This window comes from Alosa alosa, chromosome 1 (genome assembly GCF_017589495.1).
Source record: "Alosa alosa isolate M-15738 ecotype Scorff River chromosome 1, AALO_Geno_1.1, whole genome shotgun sequence".
NCBI classification, from domain to species: domain Eukaryota; kingdom Metazoa; phylum Chordata; class Actinopteri; order Clupeiformes; family Clupeidae; genus Alosa; species Alosa alosa.
The window spans coordinates 31,303,119-31,327,570 of NC_063189.1; the positions used below are offsets into that span (position 1 = coordinate 31,303,119).

General features: G+C 41.9%; 2 protein-coding genes across 2 annotated transcripts; both read left to right on the plus strand.

Moving 5' to 3' along the window:
* The first annotated feature begins 468 nt into the window (after window positions 1-468).
* pi4k2b (phosphatidylinositol 4-kinase type 2 beta) lies at window positions 469-14,344 on the plus strand. The gene is made up of 10 exons (XM_048257189.1): window positions 469-1,001; window positions 8,557-8,708; window positions 9,532-9,732; window positions 10,141-10,272; window positions 10,846-10,999; window positions 11,308-11,372; window positions 11,753-11,852; window positions 12,226-12,359; window positions 12,458-12,517; window positions 13,128-14,344. The coding sequence occupies exons 1-10, from the start codon at window positions 662-664 to the stop codon at window positions 13,299-13,301; spliced, it is 1,512 nt and encodes a 503-aa protein (XP_048113146.1). The 5' UTR covers window positions 469-661; the 3' UTR covers window positions 13,302-14,344.
* Window positions 14,345-17,064: 2,720 nt separating this feature from the next.
* htra3a (HtrA serine peptidase 3a) lies at window positions 17,065-24,119 on the plus strand. Its single transcript, XM_048257201.1, has 10 exons — window positions 17,065-17,706; window positions 19,563-19,662; window positions 19,809-20,031; window positions 20,917-21,111; window positions 21,492-21,524; window positions 21,604-21,718; window positions 22,030-22,095; window positions 22,777-22,834; window positions 23,191-23,286; window positions 23,508-24,119. The coding sequence occupies exons 1-10, from the start codon at window positions 17,289-17,291 to the stop codon at window positions 23,674-23,676; spliced, it is 1,473 nt and encodes a 490-aa protein (XP_048113158.1). The 5' UTR covers window positions 17,065-17,288; the 3' UTR covers window positions 23,677-24,119.
* The last annotated feature ends 333 nt before the right edge of the window (window positions 24,120-24,452 follow it).

Sequence of the window (24,452 nt, forward strand, 5' to 3'; positions counted from 1 at the left end):
GAGTCATAAACAGGCTGATAACATCTGATCCAGTGGATAATATTTTAACATTACCATTTTGCTGAGGGCTTGAAAATTCCCCCACCTCCAAAGTGGGGAATGATGGAAAAAGTTTGAGAACCACTGAACTAATTGGTGGGCTGGCTATCCATTATTGTGATGACACAGGGAAATGGGGAAACGGCCAAGCAGTTTTATTCCTTGATTCTTTTACCTCCTTATCACTTTAATGGTGTTTTGAACGCTGTTAAATCTGCATTAAAATACGTATTTACTACACACAACCCTTTCCATCTGTATGCCAATAGTACTGGACGGCATTTCCTCAAGAAGTTCTCTCTCTCATCACTGAATGTCTAACATTCAGCAACAACAGACCAACGCCTTCTGAAAGGTGTTTGTCTCTTTAAAATGTTATCAGGTATACTACCCAAAGGACTGCGCAGACGCAGTAAATAGAGGAAGCTCGCTCAGTGACAGATGATGTGGACATGGAAATGGGTGCAAACCTTCGTTAGCGGGTGAGCGACAAACGTTAATGTACGGGTAACGAAGTAACCTAAAGCTACGGAAAATGGGGCTATAAAAGAGCTTTGCATTTTTATCATAATTTAAAGTTGGACGTTACTGTACTGGATAATAACCAAAATCGTCAGCAACGATGATGGCAGAATGTGATCCAAACGAGAACGAAGAGCTAGACAGCGCGGAGGCATTGGAGGAAAAGCCCAACTTTCCTTCGCCCATTGTCTCGTCGGTATTGTTTGACAGGAACCGAACTGAATGCACACTGGGGTTGACTTTAAATCCAGGAGGCGCAGTTCGGATTTCGGACTCATGTGAAAGTGTTTTAACTGAGCTTGAAGCAGAAGGCTCTGGCGAAGAGGCACTTTTGTTACCCAGTCCGGCCGGAAATCTGTCACCTCGAGGAGGTAAAGACAAACGCTCGAGACGGAACAGGAACAGCTCTTCTTCGGATAAAGAGAATTTGGCTTCACCAGGTAACGTTAACCTTGCCTAACGGGAGGGAGTGGGGTGGGGGGGTCACAGCCTACCCATGACATTATCTTAATGGCCAGCTGATTGATTTGCTAATGAGCACCAGGTGTCTGTCTTGTAGTTAAGCCGTTAGCATAACGTTAACTGACGGGTGGGCTCGTCGGTCGTCTTCCTCATGAATGTTTGGTCTTCCTTGTGATGTAACGTTAACTGCATCGGGAAATTGTGGCAAACAAATAATTATTTTACAGTCCTGCAATATGTCTAAAATCATTTGGCTCAACGTAAAGACAATGTGAATGGGTTTTGTTAAAGAGACAGCCATCAGAATGAGAACAGCCTGCTATCATGTAACGTTAGAGCCAACTCCAGAACTGAGCTCGTTTCCATGGAAACCCTACATAGTCTGACTTTTTTTTCTTTTTTTTATTGTATGCTTGATATTTAACTATATGGAAGACCACTCGTGCAATGCACCTGATGGTCTAATCATTTGTTATGCTACTACACAAACAGGCGCACACACACACACACACACACACACACACAAAGCCTCTGTCAGCCCAGCACAGTGATGGGCTACAGAATGGGTGTCTTTTTGAAAATAAAATGTACCATCTCAAAATCAAGCCATTTTTATATGCCAATATATGAAATGATCAGATAAGAATATTCATCAGAGCTTGATCAGATTTGCCCTCTCCCTCACCTGCGAAACAGACCACCCCCAAAGGCACTTGTGGCAGCATCCAGTTTCAAACCCCTTTATCTCAAATCTGCAGGTAGGTTCCATGTTCCTGGTGTCCTGTGATGGACCATATGCTCTACAATTCAGGCCAATTGTGGATCCTTGATGCAGCTGTAATGCTCCCTATATTTAGCATTAGATGAGCAGCCTATTCTTTCACACAAACTTATGTCACAGATCACTCGGAGGTGCAAACAAACAGTATCGGAGTTTTGGTTGATTTGACCATCAGTTTACTTTGAAACAGGCACCTTACTTTGGATAGACAATAGCAATATATCATAGGATGGATTAATGTAAATAAATCTAGACAGGAGTAACTCAACATTTGCCGCCTCTGATATGTTTAGTGTTCTAATGACATCAAATAGCTCGTTACCAAAATGATAGCTAAGGAAGCAGAAGTGAACACAACTGTGAACACCACTTACACAAAAGTGTAACCTGCGTTGTGTTGAACCTGCGCGATTCAGCCCTGCACACGCCCGGACTCAAACCCGCGAACAGCAGCACCTCGGATCGGGAGGCGAGCTCGCTAACAATTGAGCCAATAGCCCAGGCTACTGGCTCGCATGCCAGCAGCACTCTTGAGGCGTCGGGGAGTGAGGTTTACCAACGTTCCACAAGCACAGCTAAGCTAGCTGGCATCTGTTACACATGGATAGCTATAAAAACTGTGCTTTCATTATAGAACTAAACACAATACAATACTTTTATAACCCTAGAGCCAGCTCCTTACTATGTGATCTCAATGGCAATGCAGCATTTGTTTGCACCTTCAACAGCATGGCGTACCTGGGTACTGCCCAAAAATGCCCTTAAATGCGCACAAATGCCCGTATGTTTGTGTGACGGAATACGAGCAAGATGTTGAATAGAAACTCAAATAATGCAATAAGGTTTAGAGCAGCACGATTTGAGGGACACATCTAATTGTGATTTTTCTGACAGATATTGTGATTGACATTCAAAACTCATATTCAATGTCAAGATTCAGTTTAATATTCCTAATGTCTCTAAGTTGGTGGTCTCTCATTGGCGCGCATGTGTATGTAGTGCATGATAAGCACAGCACTCCTGATTGACTGAAGCACACAAATCAGAAGTACAGTGCTTCTCATGCACTAGGCATGCTTGCCAATCAGATGTGGCACAGTCAAGGAGGATAATTGCATCGGTTCATTTTGCGATGTGCAGCCCTAAGGTTCCTTGAAGATTTCTGGTGTTAAGCTTAATAAGTATGCTGTAGGCCTGCAACAAGCATGAAAGAACTGTGCTAAGCAGTCAAATATTCTGACAGATGGGTAGTTTCTTCACTTTGGGACCATACCCAACAAATCTGTGTGGAAGAGATGTATTCACATGTTGACTCAAATTTGCCAGCAAGAAGCTCAGGAAACATCCTAAGTCTTGATTAGATCTACTATCTATCTATTTGGCTATATAGGCTAGGTTAAATTAATTCATGATGCAGAAGATAGATAATGGATTGCTTGGATTTAGGAGGTTACATGATTTCCTTGTTTTAATTGTGCCAATTTGTAAATTACTCCTAACATTTTGCTGTATATCAAACCACTCCCTGCTAACTTGTGTGGTTTTGAGATGTATTTGGTTGTGCTGTTAACTAGGGATCGACCGATATGGATTTTTTTGTGCCGATACCGATTTTTTTTTTTCATCAGCCTTAGCCGATGACCGATACAGGCTGCCGGTTTTCTTGAGCCGATATTTGGAGCCGATATTTTGCTCCCTCAATTTACATCATACAAATGACACATAATTACACAAATGATAACAAATGTTATAAGTCTCAATTTAAAAAAGTAACATTTTTTTGAACTTATGGATGGGTGCACTGGATATGGTTAACTGTGCAAAATGCTTTCATCAACATCTTGCAACACAGCCTTGATGATGCATTGCTTGCTGACATATTATGACATAATTCAAGTCATCACAAAATGTCCTTTGTCAACACATTTAAATAATTTAAGAAAACAATAAGCCTGAAAAGTAGCTATTGAAATAAAGTGCTTGATTTGTCATTTTAGACTGCATGGTTTCAATTTTTCTATGTCTATATTTTTCTAAAAAAAAGCTGCCAGATTTGTCAACCACAGAACATAAATCAGCAGAGGAAAATAACGTGGATTCAGATGTTTCTGTTCTAAACGGCATCAACGTTAAAATCTCTCCTTCAGGTAGCGCAGCACTCTCATGTTACTGTGATGCGTGTGTCCCACTGACGGCTCCCACACACAGCTGCGTGCATCGCGTTGCTGGAGACGCATCCCATTCACTTAAAAAGGGCTCACGTGATCCGTTGCCGAACTAAATCGTGGGTCCGTCGCGTCGCGTTTCTCCCGCTGCTCGCGCTTTTACTGTCTATGTGCTCGCGTTGAGGAGTTCAGCTGTTGCTGCACCGACAGACGGCACCGGCCAATCAAGCCAATCTACGGACAGCACCAACCAATCACATTACGGTTTTACTTCAAGTCATTTGCATAGCTACCGTCGGGAACACCCACTGGAATGCGTTGACGGCACGCAGCTGTGTGTGGGAGCCCTGAGTGAGACAGACCAGACGCACACACAAACTTCTGTTTGGTAGCTGACGAACCACCATTGAACTGGATTGATAATAATAACGTTAGCAAACGGCTCTAAACAAGTAAGGCATACACGGTATGTCTGGTACATGATAAACGTTAACATGAATTAATATTCAACTACACGTCTCATTATTAAAGCTCTGATATCACTGCGATGGCAACTCCGCCCCGCTCGAAGGGAGAGGGGGAGGGAGACGCACACACCACACGCGTCCAAAACTCAGCCAGGTGGTCGCTGAATAATACTCCCACAAATATTTCGGAACAACGTCGGCATTACTTAATCATATGATTGACCAGTGTTCGTAACAGCTACTGCTAACGCATGCATACGGATAGCCTACAACTTAGCTATTTGCAGCTCCCTAAATACAATGGCAAGCATGTTTTATATAACAGGCATTCAGGGAGGGAGACACACACACACCACACGCGTCCAACACTTAGCCAGGTGGTCGCTGAATAAAACTCCCACAAATACCACGGAACAACGTTGGCATTAGGCTACTTAATCATATGACCAGTGTTTGTAACAGCTATCGCATGAATATGGATAGCCTACAACTTAGCTATTTGCAGCTCCCTAAATACAATGGCAAGCAGTTTTATAAACGATCATTAAGCATTAAAAAAGTAGCCTACCTATCTATCATTCGTGTTTTTCATTTGGACCCACAAACTTGCTTCCACCTTCAAAGTGTATGGCAATATTTCAGCTAAGTCAAACAGTTAAAAGATGCTTTGAAAGTTTAAAGTTTACTGTTGTCTTGAAGAGCAGACTTTCAGCACTCTGCTTGTGGGGGAGGGGCAGTCTGCACGTGAATTGCAGCGTCTCCAGCAACACAGCTGCCTGTGGACGGCTGTATGTAAATAATGCGGGGGAAAAACTATCGGCGAATGCAGGGGCTTATCGGCCGATGCCGATACACGTAAAAAACGCAAATATCGGCCCGATATATCGGCTGGCTTTAAACTTTTAAAATGTAACTTTTGTTAAATTTCTTCTGAGTCGGTCAGCAAATCAGAGTGTCTTTGACCGATCATTATCAGATCAAAAATGTGAAGATGATGGCACAGCTAGTCACCTAAAGATATACTTAAAAGTGTTTACATCATGCAGTGTGGTTTTAAGGCAAGTCTGTAGTTTGCCACTTTTGAGGTATGCTTTTGTTTGGCAGCTAGTTTTGTTATCTGCAACTTCATATTGGTGATGTATAGTTATTTGAATGCCACTTTTAACGCTTCGTTCCCACCAGCCATCCAGGACATGGGCTAGTTCAGAGTTATGCAGTTTCTGTGTTTTAGGCTAGACCGCTAGAGCATTGAAAGAAAACCTTTCACAGCAGAAAACTGCGGACTACTGTATATCGCCAAAAGACGCAAGGTTTGCAAGTTAAGCTTCAGTTCTATATTCCAAATGTCGCAAAAAGTTTGGCCACTTCTGATTGATTATGCCTAGTGCATGAAGCACAGCACTCATGTGAAGGTGAGCTTTAACTGTCTGTCACACAAGGAAGATGACATTAATAAAAAAAATCATATCGTTTTGGTTGTGTAAACACATTTATTTTTTGATGCTTGAAGACCACTTTTTGTCTTTGTCTTTGAGTCATACATGTTTTTATAATAAGAAATATTTTTTTACCTCCTTGTTGATTTTGGACAATTTGGCTGTAAGTTCTAGCCTGGAGGACCAGACCCAATCCGAAAGATTAAGGGTCTGGCTACGAGTAATGAAAATGGCCCAACTCGAGGGGCGGCACCAAGCATGAATTTGATAAAATCACTGCACGCAATTGGATAACACTACGACCAGTGTTTCCGAACTTCGATGTTGCAGCGCTGACGTCATGTTTAGCTCACCTCTGGCCCGCCTATATCAGATACACCAATGTGATTGGTGCAGCTCGGTTTCATGAGCATAGGTAATGAGCATCATTACTCTTCACCAGAGTCACTCACTGAGCAAATTCAAATTTAGCTCTTGCGAGAACTAATGTTCTATCATAACCTTTGAAATATAGCAATAGCATTCAGTCTTGTCTGGAGTATTCACTTGAACACCTCCTCCGTCTCCTCTGCAGGTGGAAGTTGCCCTTTACAACCATTCTCTAGCATGAATGGTTGTAAAGGGCATTTATTATATTTTAAGCTATTATATCTGTGCTTCCAGCTAGATCCCTGATGGGAATACTTTGTTGAATTCCACCACTTGGGTCTATCTTCTGTTGAAACGATTATTTTACTTCTTCTAAAAATGAATGTGTAGCAGAATTTATGCAGCACTAGCAATGCACATGGTAAATTCCACTGATTTTGTCTGAGCAACAGAATGATCATAGCCTCTGTTTATGCATTTTTATCCTCTTATTATGAGGATGTATGTTGGAGAAAGCCTACATGAAGGAAATGTGGTTCAGCCCTAGTCAGTTCTGTGCTGAGGATTAGAAAGGGAGTGTGGCCTTGGCCTGAATAAGCCCACTAATGAATATTTAATGCCCATTTGAGCAGCTCTCTGTTTGAGTAATGGACTTAATGCAGCTCAATGGGGGCCGGGACCAGACCGGTCAGTTGAACTGTCCGAGAGGACGAGGGAGGGAGGGAGTGAGTGGGAGCTCAAGTGGATAAGATTATCATGGCTTGTTTATACCGTCTATGTATTTTCTAATTGCATGTATCCTTTACATATTTATTAAGTCTAATACATCTGAATACACTTTTGTTTATACTTCCTTGGTGGAGAAAAAATGCAGTCCAGAGGCAGAGACCAGTAATGTCCCATAATAGTGACACTGCATGGAGTAACACACCAGAACCTCCCCAGTGTTGTGTATTGAGATCGAGATGAATGCTGAGTTGAATAAATCCCAACATGACCCTTGGAGGAACCTGTGTTATTGACGCATGTGAACATGGAGGGCGTAGACTCAGACTGCATTGTATTGACCATGCATTAGAGGTGTGATTCATTGCTTTGCTGCTTGCACTAGGATCAAACTGTGTGGCAATGTCACACTGCAGCCAGTCTCTGGTCAAAGTAAAGTGTTCTTGAGGAACCTGTGGGGAAATAAAGAAGTGATTTGATCTATAATTTAATCACAAATCTAGGGAACATCCACCTGACATGGCTGCATTGCATATTGTTTGGTAAATGAATGTGTCTAATACAAGGTCCATCCATCCAAGCTATAGCCTAGCTTCTGAGGACTTGTAAAAATACGTACATGTAATCTGCATAGGCATACAGTCCAGTTATGTGTCTTGCATAGGAACACTAGATATTATTCTTTGAAGGGATGGGCTAATGCAGAGGTTGTTAAATGGGCCAAATAAATAGAACATAAGTCATTGTCTCTTCTCTAAAATGGGGCAGGCAGCACAAATAGGAATAGTACATCTGCCAGTTTAGCATACAGAAACATTGGATACTAAGGAAAGCACTTGCTTGAATTTGCATACCTGGTTTAGTCTGGTCAGAATTTTAGAATAGGATTTTGCAATGGTGTTTATGATCATTCTGCAGTGGAATTATGTTGGTCTGCTTTCTTTCCAAGGTAAGTTGAGCATTATCTCTTGTCAGCTGCTGAAGATGACTAATCATGAGCCATTACCATACGCTCCACTTCTAAACAGAAACAGTTCACTCTGAACTCTGCATGGGCTGGGCTGTTACTTAACACCTGGTGAACATCTCACTTTCCCATGCTTCTCTCTCTCTCTCTCTCTCTTTGCTCCTGTTCTTTGCTGTCAACACTTTTTTTCCCCTCTGTTCATCCACACTTTTTTTGTACCCACGTCCACACTGTATCTTGCTCAGTTTCCTCCTCTACTCTGCCTGTTTCCTGAGGGCATGTTCCTCCATTCTTTAATTGGGCGCATGCCGACCTCCCTGCAGGTCAGCTGACTGAGCAGGAAAAGAAAAATACAACTGCTCTAGGCCTAGTTGAATTCTATCATCTGATCTAATTTTCACTCACAGCCCTTTTGATCACATGAGTTGTGTGTGCGTCTGTGTGTCGTGTATCTCTGAGAACCGTGTAAGATAATTTAAGCTAATGCTACACAGTATGAAGGTAACCCTTCAAAGTTGGTCCTGTAAATAGACCCGGACATGCATCCTCCTCACTATGCGCTGATCCCCTATGCCAACTGTTGGGTCATTATTAACAGTTTCAATCTTCTGTCCTTTGGTAGGCAACAGCAGCGGAGACTTCAACCACTTCCCCGAGGACCCGGCCTTTGCAGAAATTGTCCAACGCGCGGAACAGGCCATTGAGAATGGGGTCTTCCCTGAGCGCATTTCCCAGGGTTCCAGTGGGAGCTACTTTGTTAAAGACCCCAAGGGGGTGAGGATTCTACCCTAATCTACTTTTCAGACAAGCCAAACTGTGTGTGTATGCGTGCGCTTGAATTGGAGATTTCCAATGGGTGTGTTGTAGCTGTTGGGGCCCTTTGTACATCAACACTGCCAGTCAGTATGTTCTTGTGTGAGTCGTTTACATTTGCCATGCACCCAGTGCTGTCCAGAGAGCAACACATAGATAGCAGATCCCCTTGCCTGCTTCCTGTGATCCACTGATTATGTTCTGCTTCTATGTGTTTCTGCATTTGGTAAGGGCTTAGCTCTCTCTAATAGCTTCCTGCAGTGCCAGGAATACTGTCCCAGAGATAATGGGAATTGTTGGAATGAAACACTGAGCTACACAATACATGTCCGACTGCACGGACACAGCTTGCATGGGCAATACAGCTTCACTACTTCTGTTCAGTTCTGTGAGCTTGATTTAGGCTTGGGTAGTGAGCAGTGGAGTTACAGGCCAACGCAGAACAACTCTGAGAGAATAATGTTTTCTCGGAGCGCTTTTGGAGCTGAAGTTGAATCTAATAGACTTTGCGTGCTTCCAGCCATGTTACATACAGCAGCTCTGTGAGATTGGTGAGCTCAGTGTTTATTTATACATGTGAAATTATATGGAAGTTATAAGGTTGGTTTTCAAATCAGAGCTTGTATGATTATTATATTATTGATGGTCTTATCACCAGTAAGTAGTAAATGATGACTATAGACTTGTGATCTTATGATGGTCAGAATATGAGTACTTTGCCAGTATCTGTACATTGATTTGATTTTTTTCTTTTTTTAAACGTTTGTATAATTCCTCACCACAGAAAATTGTTGGCGTATTCAAACCAAAGTCAGAAGAGCCTTACGGACACCTAAACCCCAAATGGACCAAATACTTCCACAAGGTGTGCTGTCCTTGCTGCTTTGGCCGAGGCTGCCTCATCCCCAATCAGGGCTACCTCTCTGAGGCCGCGGCCTCTCTTGTTGACCAAAAACTCGGTCTGGAGGTGGTCCCCAAAACAAAGGTAAGGGCTGTTAATCACAGAACTAACCTGTGTTTAGTCAGAAGGCCAAATGGAGTTCACTTTTGCTTTATTTGGGTGAAGTTGCGTCGTGTATTTTACTGTTTGTCTGGAAGCGTTATTATGTTGTCAGAAGAAAGATTGGGCATCAGCTGAGAGAGTGGTAGGCCTCTACAGGGGGATTCGACTATAGTGGCCCCCATCGAGGGCATGTCATGAGTAGGTTGTTTACAGTATATGAAGGTAACACAGTTGAGGTATAGTACTTTGTAACATTCTCCCATGGAGAGGTGCTAAATGACTTCAAAGTTTTCAGTACATGGTAACAGTTGCTGGTAGTCATTTATGTTCTTGGTGCTTTAAGTGTTTTGCTGTTTTCTCAGTTGTGTCTTTGTTTTTTTCGTTGTCCAGGTCGTTTATCTGGTCAGTGAGACCTTTCACTACAATGCCATTGACCGGGCCAAATCGAGAGGCAAGAAGTACGCACTTGAGAAAGTTCCCAAAGTAGGTCGTCGATTCCACCGCGTCGGCCTGCCTCCAAAGGTAACATCTGCATAAGACCCAGATTTCATCATCCTCTTTAAACCTAGTCAGAACTCCAAACCATGCAGTCACTGTGCCACGTCTCTCACCCTTATCTGCTCTCAGTGCCCTTTGATACCAAACATGGCCAACATGATGAAACCATTGGTCATTTTGTGTATGTTATCTAAGATGTTAAAGGCCAACAGCTTACTGTGTTGTGAAGCGGTTTATTCTCAGTTCATCATACATATAATAGTCTGCATCACTATAGAACATAACATTGTGGGAATTTTCCTTGCCTCACATACAAATGTAGTGCATTTGTTTTTTAAAAGTTTATATTGCATGAAAGAGTTAAAAGAAGCTGACTTTTGTAACTACGGCTGATGGAGTGTAAATACTGTGCCGTTCATACCATTACTGCTAAATAAACATCTACTAACAAAAGACTGAGAGGTTTGAAGAGAGTGTTTTATTAATGCTGTAGTCATTTGCCAACGAACGTGGGCAGAAATGATTGCTTTGTGCTTTGTGTTCTCTGGCTTTGCATTTAATGATGCTGAAGTGATGTGGCTCTGCTCTGCTCTACAGGTTGGGTCCTTCCAGCTCTTTGTGGAGGGCTACCATGAAGCAGACTACTGGCTGAGGAAGTTTGAAGCAGAGCCCCTACCTGAGAACATAAGGAAACAGCTCCAGTCCCAGTTTGAGAGGCTGGTGGTATTGGATTATGTCATTCGAAATACAGGTTTGTAAGATGTCATGAAGCTATTTTAGGACTTTGTTTTTGTTCTCCCTCTGATCAGTTTATCCCACTAAATTGATGTTGTGTTCAGTCGAGCCTGTGGAATGAAAAATGTTCTTGACAAGATTAGACACGCTATTAGTCTTTTGTAGCAATCCTTTGTTCTCCAAGCTTGTGTAAAATGCATTTCAGAATTTCTCCTTATTTCAAAACAATGAACAATGATGTTGAATGAAAAGTTACCACCTACATAGTCTTTCTTTTGAAGAAATGGCAGCTCATTGTGTTTTCCTCCTGCGTAATTCCTGTAGACCGAGGCAACGATAACTGGTTGATCAAGTATGAGAAGCCTGGAGATGGAGAAGCCACTGAAAAGGTGAGCTGCAAGGCATGACTACCTGCTTTGGTAGTAAAAGCAGCAAACGTTGAAATTGTGAAATGTACATATTAAAACAACATTGTAATGCTAGAAGTCCGGTGGAAGGGTGTACAAACATCTTCTATATGTAGAGGAACTGCCTATTTTGGCAGAGAACATTATTATTATTATTATTATTATTATTATTATTATTATTATTATTATTATTATTATTGCACCAAGCTACCTGTATGCCTAGGATTACAGAGATTGTGACTTTGTGCCTGATAATGACAGAAATGTGATGTTTAATGTTCAAAATGTCATGGTTGTTTAAATGGTTGTTGTTGTTGATGATGATTACGTTGTTGACGACATGACTCCTCCATCTTCTCAAGGACTCTGAATGGGCCTCAACAAAGGACTCGGCCATCAAGATAGCCGCTATAGACAATGGACTGGCTTTCCCTTTCAAGCACCCAGATGAATGGAGAGCTTGTAAGTGTGTACAGTGGAAATGTTTTTGCACCTTGGCTGTAACACATACCACTGCCACTATGTGGCATAGCTGGCAGTGGTGTGGCATTTTGACAGCTCCTTGTTGCATTCCTCTGGAAGTATGACACAGCCCTCTAAAGCTTTAAGAATCTCATTCAATGTGGTGTTAATGAATAAAGGTCAACTTGGTAGCGCCCTCATATGTTTTCCTTCTTTTATGACCCCCTTGAAACATTTAGGATGCACACTGGCAGTTGTAGAAAGTGATTCACTGTTTGGAATCACATTGCATAATGACATTCTGAGCTGTTGAGGTGAACCTGTGTAACTCACTGCCGTGTGTGTGTGTGTGTGTGTGTTTCTGTGTAATCAGACCCCTTCCACTGGGCATGGTTGCCCCAGGCTAAAGTGCCCTTTTCACAGGAGACCAGAGACCTGGTGCTCCCACGCATCTCGGACATGAATTTTGTGCAGGATCTCTGTGAGGACCTGTACGAAATGTTCAAGGTAGGAGCACAAAATTGTCTTTCTGTCTGTTTGTCTTCTCCGTCTCTCTGTCCAGTTTTCTCTCATTAATGTTAAATTGTTTTTCTCTCTTATTTCAGACGGACAAAGGCTTTGACAAAACCATGTTTGAAAAGCAGATGTCTGTCATGAGAGGACAGGTAAGTCCCCCTAGTCTGTCTTCTAAAACTGATAGTTCCGGTCCTTGATTGTGATTGGCTGAATCACGTTCGATGCCGTTGTAAAATCCAGCACAAACATACACCTTGACCGTATTCCTTTGTATATTACTGCGCTACCATAACTTGATACAAAAGTAGCTGCGTCTCGACGTTGCTTGGCAACCATTCAGATAGAGGAAATATATTTATTGGCGGAAGAATAATTATCTATGAATAAATTGTTATATTTCTCGTTGCTTTGCCTTAACTTTATGAAACTTTGCTAGGTATTTATAGCAACAGTTTTAGAAAAGCAATTAGCCGCTCGAGTCCGTAGGTTACGCTGATTCTACAACAGCTAAGGGGCATTGTTAGGCACAACGCGCTAGCGGAGTGCCTAAAACCCCCCCTTAGCTGTTGTGCCTAACAAAACCCCGCTAGCGCGTTGTGCCTAACAATGCTGTTGTAGAATCAGCATAACCTACGGCCTCTCGGGGCTTATTGCTTAATTTTACTATCACTTCATGTGAGTGTGCACCACTACAGCCTTTCCATCCCTTACTTTTGCCCTCTCTCCTCTCCCCTCTCCACTTAACCCCTCCTGCTGCAGATCCTGAACCTGGCGCAAGCACTGAAGGACGGGAAGAGCCCCATCCAGCTGGTGCAGATGCCGAGGGTGGTGGTGGAGAGGAGCCGCGGGGGCGGGCAGGGCCGCGTGGTGCAGCTGGGCAACGCCTTCACCCAAACCTTCCACTGCAAGAGGCCCTTCTTCTCGTCCTGGTAGATGCCTGGGCTCTGGGGCCGAGTGGGAGAGCAGAGTTGAGACCAAGAATGGCATTTTCTTGAGCATGGCGTGCAAGAATTGTTGAGCACCTTCATTGGCCTGCATAGCACTGTTATTATTGTTGCCTAAGCAATCATCAATGTGTTGCCTAAGTATGCATTAGGGGATTTTTAATATGCCATTACGTTAGCAGGTGCATTCAGAGTGTGGCTCTGGTGAGGATGGTATGTGGGCTCAGTGGAGGTCTTTTCACAACCTTGCTGCAGAATAGTTCAAAGAATGCATTATCCAGAAATATCATGTGAAGCAAGAAGAAGTCTTGGGTAGGAGTTTGAATAAGCATAAGTTGTTTGGTGGTTGGTGGGTGGACTTGAGGAAAGCAATGTGACCATTTTGAGTGATTGTTCATGCTTTTTTTTGTTTTTTTTTTGTTTTTTTTTACTTTGAGATATCTGGGCTGCTGTGTTTTCTGTATGAGCCTTTCCCAGATTTGTTGTTCAGCATAGTACTGTCAGTGCTTAGCGGTGGCCATTTTGAAAGAGGCAAAGGGAATTTTTTTGTTGTATCTTGGGAGGGGTGAATGCGGAAGCGAGGATGGTCAAGATGTTGGCCTGCCTCATCACAACTGCCAAATTAGTTTAGTTCATAACACAGAGGAAGAAAGACTATCGTGGCTAACAGAAACTTGAAGTTAAAAAAGAAAATGAAAGAAATGTGTATGAATGTAACTGCAAGTTTACACTTTTGACTTAGGCCTACAAACATTTCAGTACAAAGACACGCTGCAGATTCTGGGGTGTTTTTTCATACCTTGAATGTATTTGTCAATGGACACATTTGAATACAGTTGACAGTAAACAAACAAGTGGGGTACTTGTGCCTCCTACACAACAGCTTATCCAAGATCACAGTTGACTGATTCTCAGTGGTTAAGCATTTCTACCAATGTATGCATCTTGGACTTTTTATTCCTATTCAATGATTGTAAAATTAAGATTGTATATTAGTGTCTTGAAATCAAATAAAATTGCAGATTTGAAGAATATGTCTGTTCATTAACACAAATGCATGTGTTTTATGCAGTGGTTTGGTATGGAACTGTGATTGTCTTTTATGCACATGCAGCGTTAAGGATCTACTTTTGTCCACTTCCGTCCACTGTGGAAAATGCTTATCAAATGGTTGTACTGTCAAAACACGCACTGTCATTGACCCCTCACAATAACTATCACATACGCAGTGCTGCCAATGTTGGTGGTGCTTTCCTGTTCATGGGAATATTCACCCGTCAGCCTGAAGGCCACTGGTCCGTTTGCCACAGTCTTGATGATTAACCTGAAATGCTAATACTGGCAGGGCAAGATTAGTTATTTATGGCCTAAGAGCAGCTAGACCTGTGTATTCTGTTCAAGATGTATCCCTGTGTGACAAGCCATATGGCCCATCATATGGACTTGGTGCCATGAGTCATTCGAAAAAGATCAGATAAAGATCTATCTTTACTACTAGCTCGCACTAACTTTAAAAATAGCAATGTTTATTCTTGAGATACATTTGGAGCATGACTTATTTTGATACTTTCTGTTTGTCACTGTTGTTTTTATGAAGAACTGTACAGAAGGGGTAGCCTGGTAAACCAAACTCATTCACGAAGGGAATAGAGTCTGAACACTCACGATTGGGAAAACTTTCCAACACTACGCATGGTGATGCGTGTAGACAGCTTAACTTTAAAATTATGGTCCAGCCTAACCAATCACATTGATCAGGGATTCCTAACATTACTTCCTACTTTGCCTAAAGTTTACAAACTTACAATAAACAGCATTGGCAGTCAGGAAACAATGCATGTGGGCCTACCTTTGCTGTAAATAAATGTACACATTCTTCTGACTGCAATTTTTTATGTTTGCATGTGTTGCTACCATTTACCACAGCCACTTTCGATTTTGAAACTATACAGTCATCCCCTCTCGTCGCTGATTGGATAGGTTATCTACCGACCAATGGAAACGTTAGTAAACGTTGCTGTTCCAGACCAGTATCTCTCTGAAAGGAGATCTAGGTGAGCATGGCCAGGCTATAAAAGGGGTACATTTTTAACTGGAAAATGGCATAAAAAAGCATATGACCTCAAACTGAAGGCACTTTAATTTGTAATTAGATGCCCCACCCAAAAAAAGTGAGTAGGATCTCATTTAGCTGTTAAGGTCAGCTCTTCTACACAGACTACAGTTAGTGGAGTAGTGCACTCACTTCAGTCTTTAAAAAAGTACTGAAACATATTTACCCAATCCGTATTATTATTGTGAACATTTGTTTGTGATCTTTTTTTTGTACTAAGATTAAAACACATGAATATGCTATCTGCTTCAACCCCCAGGGATTTGGAATTCCAGAAGGCAAAGTATTCACAGATAGTAGCCTACAACAGTGCCATATTTGATCATAACTGTTTATAATTAGGTGCAACAAATCATAATTAAAGGCGCTGTATGTAACATTTATTGTAATAAATCATAAAATAACCATAAAATGCCACCATTCAAAAACGGGCTTCACTGACAACAATGCTACAGCCAGGATATTATTCACAATTAAAACTTTCATTTGCAGCCTGCAAATACACTTTATGTTCTGAGTTTGTGTTTTCTACAGTTGAGTATGCGCTCTGACTGCCATGCGGGCCTGGCTCTTTGGCATTGCGGTCAAGCTGCAGGATTAGTGCCTGGAGACCCGGGTTCAAGACTGGGTGGGGTCACTGCTCTCTCCCGTAGCTACAAACACCTTTAAGGAACATCTCAAAATCATCAAAAACACTCTCAAAATCATCAAAAGGACTGAGGAGACAGAGTGATTCAAATGATAGGAAGGAAAATACAGAATATTTTACTGAAATTCCTGATTTCCAACACTGGATTGAAAGAAAGAGGAAGTTGTGTCACACCACCAGATGCTTTATAGAGCAGGACAATCCCAAACCAAGTGTCAGAGGAAGATATTAATTAGGGTGAGCCAGAGAGAAGCCACTGTTACTCCCGAAAAATCTACAGAGTTCAGTTGCTGGAACAGAGGTGTTGGTGTAGGAGTCCACAATCATAAGAGCTGTCCATAAAACTGGATTCCAGGTGAAATTTTGTAAGCCAATCTTTTTAGCCTCAAGGTAATTCATTGAATCAAAGAAACTATTGAAGCTCTAGTAGTTTTAACTTTCTACATCAAATGTTGTTGAAAGATGAAACCATGTTTCATCTTTCATGTTCCATGTTTCATCTTTGAATTTAGGCCTTTTCCAGATGGAGATCCTTGACAACACTGAGTCAACAAAGTCAGTTCTATTTATTTCTAATTTATAGGCCTTTAAGTTTGTGTATACTTTTCTAGGACTATTAAAGTACTTGTCTGTATCATCAAATCGCAATGCGAAGATGAAAAAATAATTTAGCCAATAATATAGCCTTACAATAAAGGTTATGTAGCTTCATATTGACCTGTAACAAATTTGCTCACACCAGATGTAGCCTACAGTGGCACGATCACTGTAGTCTGCCTGACAGTGAGCCACTAGGTGGAGCGTGAAGACCGCTTTGGAACACTCAGACGTGAGAGACCGTTTTGGAACACTCAAACTTGAGAGAGAGAGAGAGCGCGCTTTGGACCATAGCCATGTCGGTGAGCTTTAAGGCGGACCCAACTAACATCACTGAGGTTAGTTGGGACAGGGCACGGCTACAATTAGGTTATTGGGCTACGGACGTGCTTTCAAATGCATTTGAGACAAAACAATCCGCCAGGACAGTATTATTTTAAGAATTACTTTATTTTGTAATAAGTCTGTAAACACGCTTCGCAGTTTTCTCCAAGTTTACCTCGAACTGAGAGGCTCACTATTATTAGTTGAACCCTGTGGACGGCAGCCTATTATCTGCTGCGCACACAGAGCCATAGCCTACGCTGTCCTTGACCCCTGTCAACTGTGCATCTAGGATGCAGGTGTTTCTCTTTGCCACTGCTGTGGTTTTCGCGCATGACCTGGCCAGTGCCGCACCGAAAGCTAAGTGCTCATCCCGGTGCGATGTGAGCAAGTGTCCGAGCCCGAGTTGCCCCAGTGGCTATGTGCCCGATCGGTGCAACTGTTGCTTGGTATGCACCCTGGGTGAGGGGGACTTTTGCGGCCGGAGAGACGACTTGCCCTGTGGAGACGGTCTCGAATGTAAATATCCTGCCAGCAAGCGCCTTTCCAAGGGCATTTGTCAGTGCAAAACTGGGCATAAGGTATGTGGCAGCGATGGAAAGACCTATGTTAATGTTTGTAAAATGAAGGCGGCCAGCCGTAAAGCTCTGCAGCGTGGAAAGACCGCTATTATACCAGCACATAAAGGACCTTGTGCACCTCCCAGCAAAGGTAAGTTATCAATTAGTAGCTTATTCCTAAATGTAAAGAGCTGTGCGTATTTTGTTCTGCTAAATTTGGAATTGGTCTACTCTGTCTACCAATTACAAACTCAATTCGATTTAGTTGCATATTCCAATTGGTTATGTACCAGTTATCAGTTTACACTTACAGCATACCAGGTAATATGCAGGGCCATTTGTTGTGTGAAAATACCTTTGTGATCTATCGGGGAAATATGGAGCATGGAGCAAATTTGAAGCTCTAAGAATGTTGAGCACTGGGATTTGGTTGATTTAGCAGTTAGTCTAGAACACTCATTTCTGATCAGGCTATCCTCCCATAGTATAAACTCCATCACTTCACCAACTGGGCCATGAATGGTGTAGGGGACCAGGTGTGATATTTCATGCTACTTTGAGCAGAATTAGACTCTACAAATCACAAGCCTGTCATGCCTTGGGTGTATGACAGAGTTAAAACCTTAAGATCAGAGCCAACATTAAGTGGCCACATGTCACAAGAGGAAATTTCCAGATCTCTCCCGTACAGTAGGGAAAGACTAAGCATCTAGAAGAGGAAACACTTCCCATTTGTGTGGTGTGATCCCAGCAGTGCTGTCTTTGAAGTCAGTCTGACTAGGTCTGAGGTCTCTTTGTGGGTCAAAGCAAGATGTGCATTTCCTCTCGAGTTAAACGCTGTCTAATCTCCAGACATCTGTTACAGCGAAATGTGCCACAGTCATGCCTGCCTAACATCAGATGGCTGTACCTGATATCAGTTCAAAATGAGTTGAGATTAGGGGCATTGGGCTTCACCAGTTAAACGGTGTGTGGGTTTACCCACTGAACATTCACTGAGGCTGAAATGTGAGTGCAGTGTTTCCACAGAATTTAATTGTATTTGTGGTGGTAGGTTTGCAGAATTAACTTGAATGCAACAGTCTTTAACAAATTAGCGCAGCATGGTTATGATGCTAACCAGCATTAAGCACAATTTAGTACAACCTGGAAAATCATTGTGTGGTGGTCAGTGTTGATATTGTGGTGGGCCGCCACAAATAAGTCAATGTATGGGAAACACTGGAGGGCAGACAATGGGTTAAAGCTGGACCCAAGCTGGAATCCTCCACATAATAATGAATTCATAGCAAGATGGCCAGGGAGCTATTTAGTGTATCAGACCAAATAAAATGGCCTTGGGAAGTTAAAGAGTTGTATCAAATAAGATCAAAATGTAATTTGTTAATATTACTACAATGGAAATAAGCCCTGTGGCTTTATTGTGTTTATCCTTTTGACTGATAATTGTACAAAGTTATTTTATTTATTTATTTATTTATATAAGAATTATATATTGAATTAAAATGTCAATAAATATTTCAATCAATCAATCAATCAATCAATCAATCAATCAGAATTGTCAACCATTTGGCATTGAAGTCATGCATTCTATTTTAAGAAACCTATGTGAAAGCTCTGTCACTTTACAAACACAGTCATAGGTAACTGCAGTGATCTATGTGCATGGTCTATCAACTTACTTGAGTTTGGAGAAACAGTAGATTCTGGCACAATCTGTATCAGTTGTCTTCACTGAAAATAAGATTCCAAATAGGATAAATAAACATAAAAGCCATGAAAATGTAAATAATGCATTTCTTAAAACACTTGTTGGGATATTTATAAGGATCGTCACAACAGGTCCAAATGAGTTCAAATGTTGGTTCTACATCTACAGCCTGACTGAAGCCATGTGAACTCAATTATGCATCCAACATGCAGAGGACACTTGTGAGGACTGATCAGTTCTTGTGAGAGTCAGGAGGACATTAGTACTAACATCTGCAATTCTTTCTGCTAGTATAGGTCCTGCACACCCCAACAGTCCAAGATACAGGTTCAACTTCATAGCAGACGTGGTTGAGAAGATTGCCCCGGCTGTAGTGCACGTGGAACTCTTCCTGAGGTACTGAGGATTTTACTGAAAGGAAGAAAGGAATTTGTTAAATAAATACATATATACGTATATTCTTTATATGTTTGTTTATATGTTCTGTATGTCACTGAACCTTAGTTTATCTTTCCCTCTGTCCTCTCTATTGTTACCCGAAGACACCCACTGTTTGGTCGGCATGTGCCGCTGTCCAGTGGGTCCGGCTTCATCATGACTGAATCTGGTCTGATTGTGACCAACGCACACGTGGTGACCAGTGCAGCCGCGGCGACTGGCCAGCAGCACTTACGGGTCCAGCTGCACGATGGAGGCATCTATGAGGCCACCATAAGGGACCTGGACACAAAGTCCGACATTGCTACGATTAAAGTTGACCCAGTGGTAAGGTCTTTGCACACAGAGGTGTTTGAGCCTCAACTGGGAAAACCACATGGGACCGTGCCCATGTCAGCACTGTAGGAAACCAGATTTGTAATAAAGATAGTTCAGTAATTTGTGGTAGCTCATGCAGATCAGTAGTTTGTTGTAGCTCATGTAGACCAAGGCCATCAAAGGTCAAACAAGGTGAAATCAAGAAGTCAGTACAGTTTACAATAGTCACAGGTTGTATTCCAATGTTTTATTTCTAGTGATCAATGCTGGTCCTAGATTTCAGAGAAATTTAACAAAGACTACATGTTTACAGTATAGTTCTAACTCTAAGCTAATTTCCAGCAGCCTAGGCTATTGCCTTATTTGGTAGGCAGCTCTGTGGGCAGGGCCTCCTCAGTCGCTGTGTTTGACCCTTTTTCAATAACATAAGATGATACTCGATCTGTGTGTGTTCACATCTACATATCCCACTACTTCCATTGTATAGGGGTCAACAAATTTCTCTAGGTTTGTTTAGATCCTCCTCCCTCTCTGTCTAGACATCTTGGATACTCTTTTAATCATCGCCTGATGTTTACTCCTGTCGTTGGCTAACCTACATTTAGACCTGGGAACCGCCGAGGTGTCATGTTAGGAAATGTAGAAACTGGAGCTTTCGCTGAATTTCTAAACATATGGATCTGCCTACCGTGACATGCTCCAGATGCTGAAGCCTCTAAGACTTGGCAGCTGTATTGTTTGGATAAACGTAGGGACAGATAAGACTTTCCTCTCATTAATCTACTAGTAAGGACTTGTCATGTGCTGGAGTTTGTAGTAATACTCTGTATATTCTTGTCTTAGCCCTTTCAGGATTTCGTTTTGATTGTTTATTCTGTCACCCCCGTTTTTTAGAAAAAGCTGCCTGTGTTGTTACTGGGCCGCTCCACCGACTTGAGACCTGGCGAGTTTGTGGTTGCCATTGGCAGCCCCTTTGCCCTCCAGAACACAGTCACCACGGGCATAGTGAGCACGGCGCAGCGAGACGGAAAGGAGCTGGGCATCCACGACTCAGATATGGACTACATCCAGACAGATGCCATCATCAACGTAAGCCAGAGCCTTTGCATGGTGCATGATGATAAGGACAGACAAGCAGAAAAGGCTTTGGCTCTATAATACAATAATAAGAGAATATGAGATATGAGTTTATGAAATATTTACATTTGCATGTATTCATTTAGCTTTTATCTAAATTACTTACACAAATGAGGAGTAACTTTTAAGCTACAGTGCAGAGGAGACCTTAGACAGCGGTTAATACTATTGTATTACTACTAAGTGTACATGTAGAAGCATTTTATTTAACATTTTCAGTTTTGTTTATTGGCTGGACAGCTGGATTTTGAAAGTTGCAGAAAATTAAAAGCATGTTTTTTTCTCTTTTCTTCCTGTATATATATATACTGTATATATCCTGATGGGAGCAGTATGGGAATTCTGGTGGCCCACTGGTCAACCTGGTGAGTAGTTTAAGCTAGCCATTCAGCATTGTTTATAAACGTGAAATATGTTTGCATGACACATGTTTTGTTATCACAGGACGGTGAGGTCATCGGGATTAACACGCTGAAAGTGACCGCAGGGATCTCCTTTGCCATCCCCTCTGACCGAATCAATCGCTTCCTTAATGAATCTCTAGACAAGCATCACAAAGGTACACTCACAATCATAGGAAGCAGGATATGTCTATACGTTACTCAAAGACAAAAGCAACATTTGTGTTCAATTCAATGTGTTGATAAATACTAGTACTAGAAGAAACAAACTTTGAACATTGTCATTGTTGATGGAAGAGTCTGTTAAGTTTAGTTTGAAATCGCGTGACAGGTTATTTTGCTTCAACATACAGTAATTATTGTTATCTATATTATTCACACAATCAAGTGTGCGTTAGCTGTGAATGATCAGGGGACCTCACATGAGCTTGTGTGTAAAGCATCTACTCGTAATGCTCATTTTGAACAGGCATGCAGAGGGTATTTAGGACTTACTCCCAGAGCCTGCAGCTTCAGCCAGTGGTTTCTGATTCAGGTGAGGTCCGCTGAGCTCTTCTGGTGTATCTCTGTATGATTGATTGATTGATTGGTTGATTGATACTTTATTAATCCTTTACAGGAAATGACTTTGTTACAGCAGCTATGCATCATCAAAGCACCACAACACACACATAGTACACACAATACACACTATATGTTCAACATTGCATGATGCCAACTGAATGTACACTGACACAGAGTACGGAGTATGGAGTATGTTGATACTGATTGATACTGCCTTTCCAAACTCCAGTAGGCACTCTGTGCTTGGCAAAAGTTAAAGAGAAATTCTAATTCCTTGGATGTAGAATTGTAGCGAGTGGTGTATCATAAATTGTAATCTTGGCCACACTTAGCTGAGAGTCATTGGTAGCAGTCCTACAACTATATTATCAAACGGATCTACTCTGGCATGCAACGTACTGTGCTTGGCACATGCGTTTACTGTGGGATGATTTAGACATTAGGTAAGACAGTTTATAGCGGTTGTAAAGCACTCAGCTCCTAAGAAGGAAAGTGCAATACTTTTTATGGAGTGGAAAAAATGAAATCATTCAACAGTATGCTTTTGCTCACTTCCTGGTGTTCATTAATTCTAAGCTTGGGATCATTTTCATCATTTCTATGGCTACTTTAGATGCTGTCATAATACACCATGTCTTTATTATTTCCACAGAGTTGAAAGGCACAAAAAAGAGATACATCGGCATCAGAATGATCACCATCACTGAAAGGTACATTTTGAATGTTACATTTACCAGCATGTATTCACTAACACATTTGGAAATGAGGGATTCAACCGCTATTGAGGAGAGGTTGGGGTCCACATTAATGTTGGCTTGCCTTAGACTGGCAAAGCCTTGATAGCAAAGGCAGGTAGTATTTGCTATAAATGCTAGTGGCATGGCCACAGTGATCATTGTCCTTTGACAAGGATTTGATTATGGCACCACAGTGCTTTGTATTTGTTGGAAACATATCTTAAATAAATCTTGCATTCTACATTTCCTCTCTTCCTCTGCTCTCTTGCACTCTCACTGCAGTGAATGCAACTGTGAACTAACATGGAGCTTGTTTGTGGTCGCTGCAGTCTAGCAGAGGAGCTGAGGCAGCAGAATTCCGACTTTCCAGATGTCAGCAGTGGAATCCTGGTGCACGAAGTCTTGCCAGACTCACCAGCTCAGAGGTACAGTACATCCTATTTCAGACGGTTCTCTAACACATCCAAAGCTTTAATGGGGTGTGGGCGCAACCATTTGTCACAGGCTGCTCCAGCACTCAGTCACAGTCTTTAGTCATGGAGAGCTTAAGAGAGACTAAATAGTGATGTGTTTACCTTTTTACACAGAAGTTCAAACTCTTTGTGTCTGTGTGCTCTGTGTCTGTCTCTCAAACGATGTACCTCAGTGGCGGCATTGAGAGCGGTGACATCCTAGTGAAGCTGAATGGACAGTCACTGGTCAGCACGGAGGATCTTCAGGAGGCCCTGCTCGGCGAGGGCCCTCTTCTGTTGGAGGTGTGGCGGGGCAACGACGATCTCCTCTTCAACTTGGAGCCCCATGTTATCATGCAGTAACAGGCATCCTCCGTCTGTCTTGGCCTGCTGAGCTAGTCTTTACATTCACCATCCATAACTTACAGGCAAGACTGGTCTCAAGTCAGATATTAGATATCTGTGTTTAGGTACTCAAATGGATGACCATCCACAGCACCGGAACATCATCAATGGGATTAAACAGCCTGCTCTTTCTTCTCATGATGGTGGAAGGGTTGAATGATGGCATATCTTTGTTGATACCACACACAGATGGACTCTATGGAAATCTGTCTCATAACTGCTGTTCATTGATGTATTTTAATGTGACAATATCTGGCATTGCCAGATAAACCTAAAGATGTAATTCTGAAGTTGATAAGACGTTGTGAAATATTCCTGTTGTTGTTTTGTGTTGATGTTTGTTATTGTTTTGATAAAGTATCACACAGTCATTATGCATAAATAAAATAAAATAAAATGTAGCTTCTAGTTAAAAACCAGGGCAGGTGTACGACATCAGAACAATCATGCTTACAGTGTGATCTCCGTAGTCAGACTGGACCTGGCTGTTGTTTACATCAAATCAAACAAAGCTCTGAAACTGCTGCTTTATAGTACATATTACACCAAATACATTTAGTACATATGGTTTAGCACAGCTTAGAGTAGCCATGAGTTGACCTATTGTATAGACTGACATAGACACTAGAATAAGAGTGCTCTGAATGTAGATTTTTTTTTTTTACATTAAACATTTAAACATTAAACATTTAATATCGTAAATCCACATGACTTATTCTACAATGCTAACGATA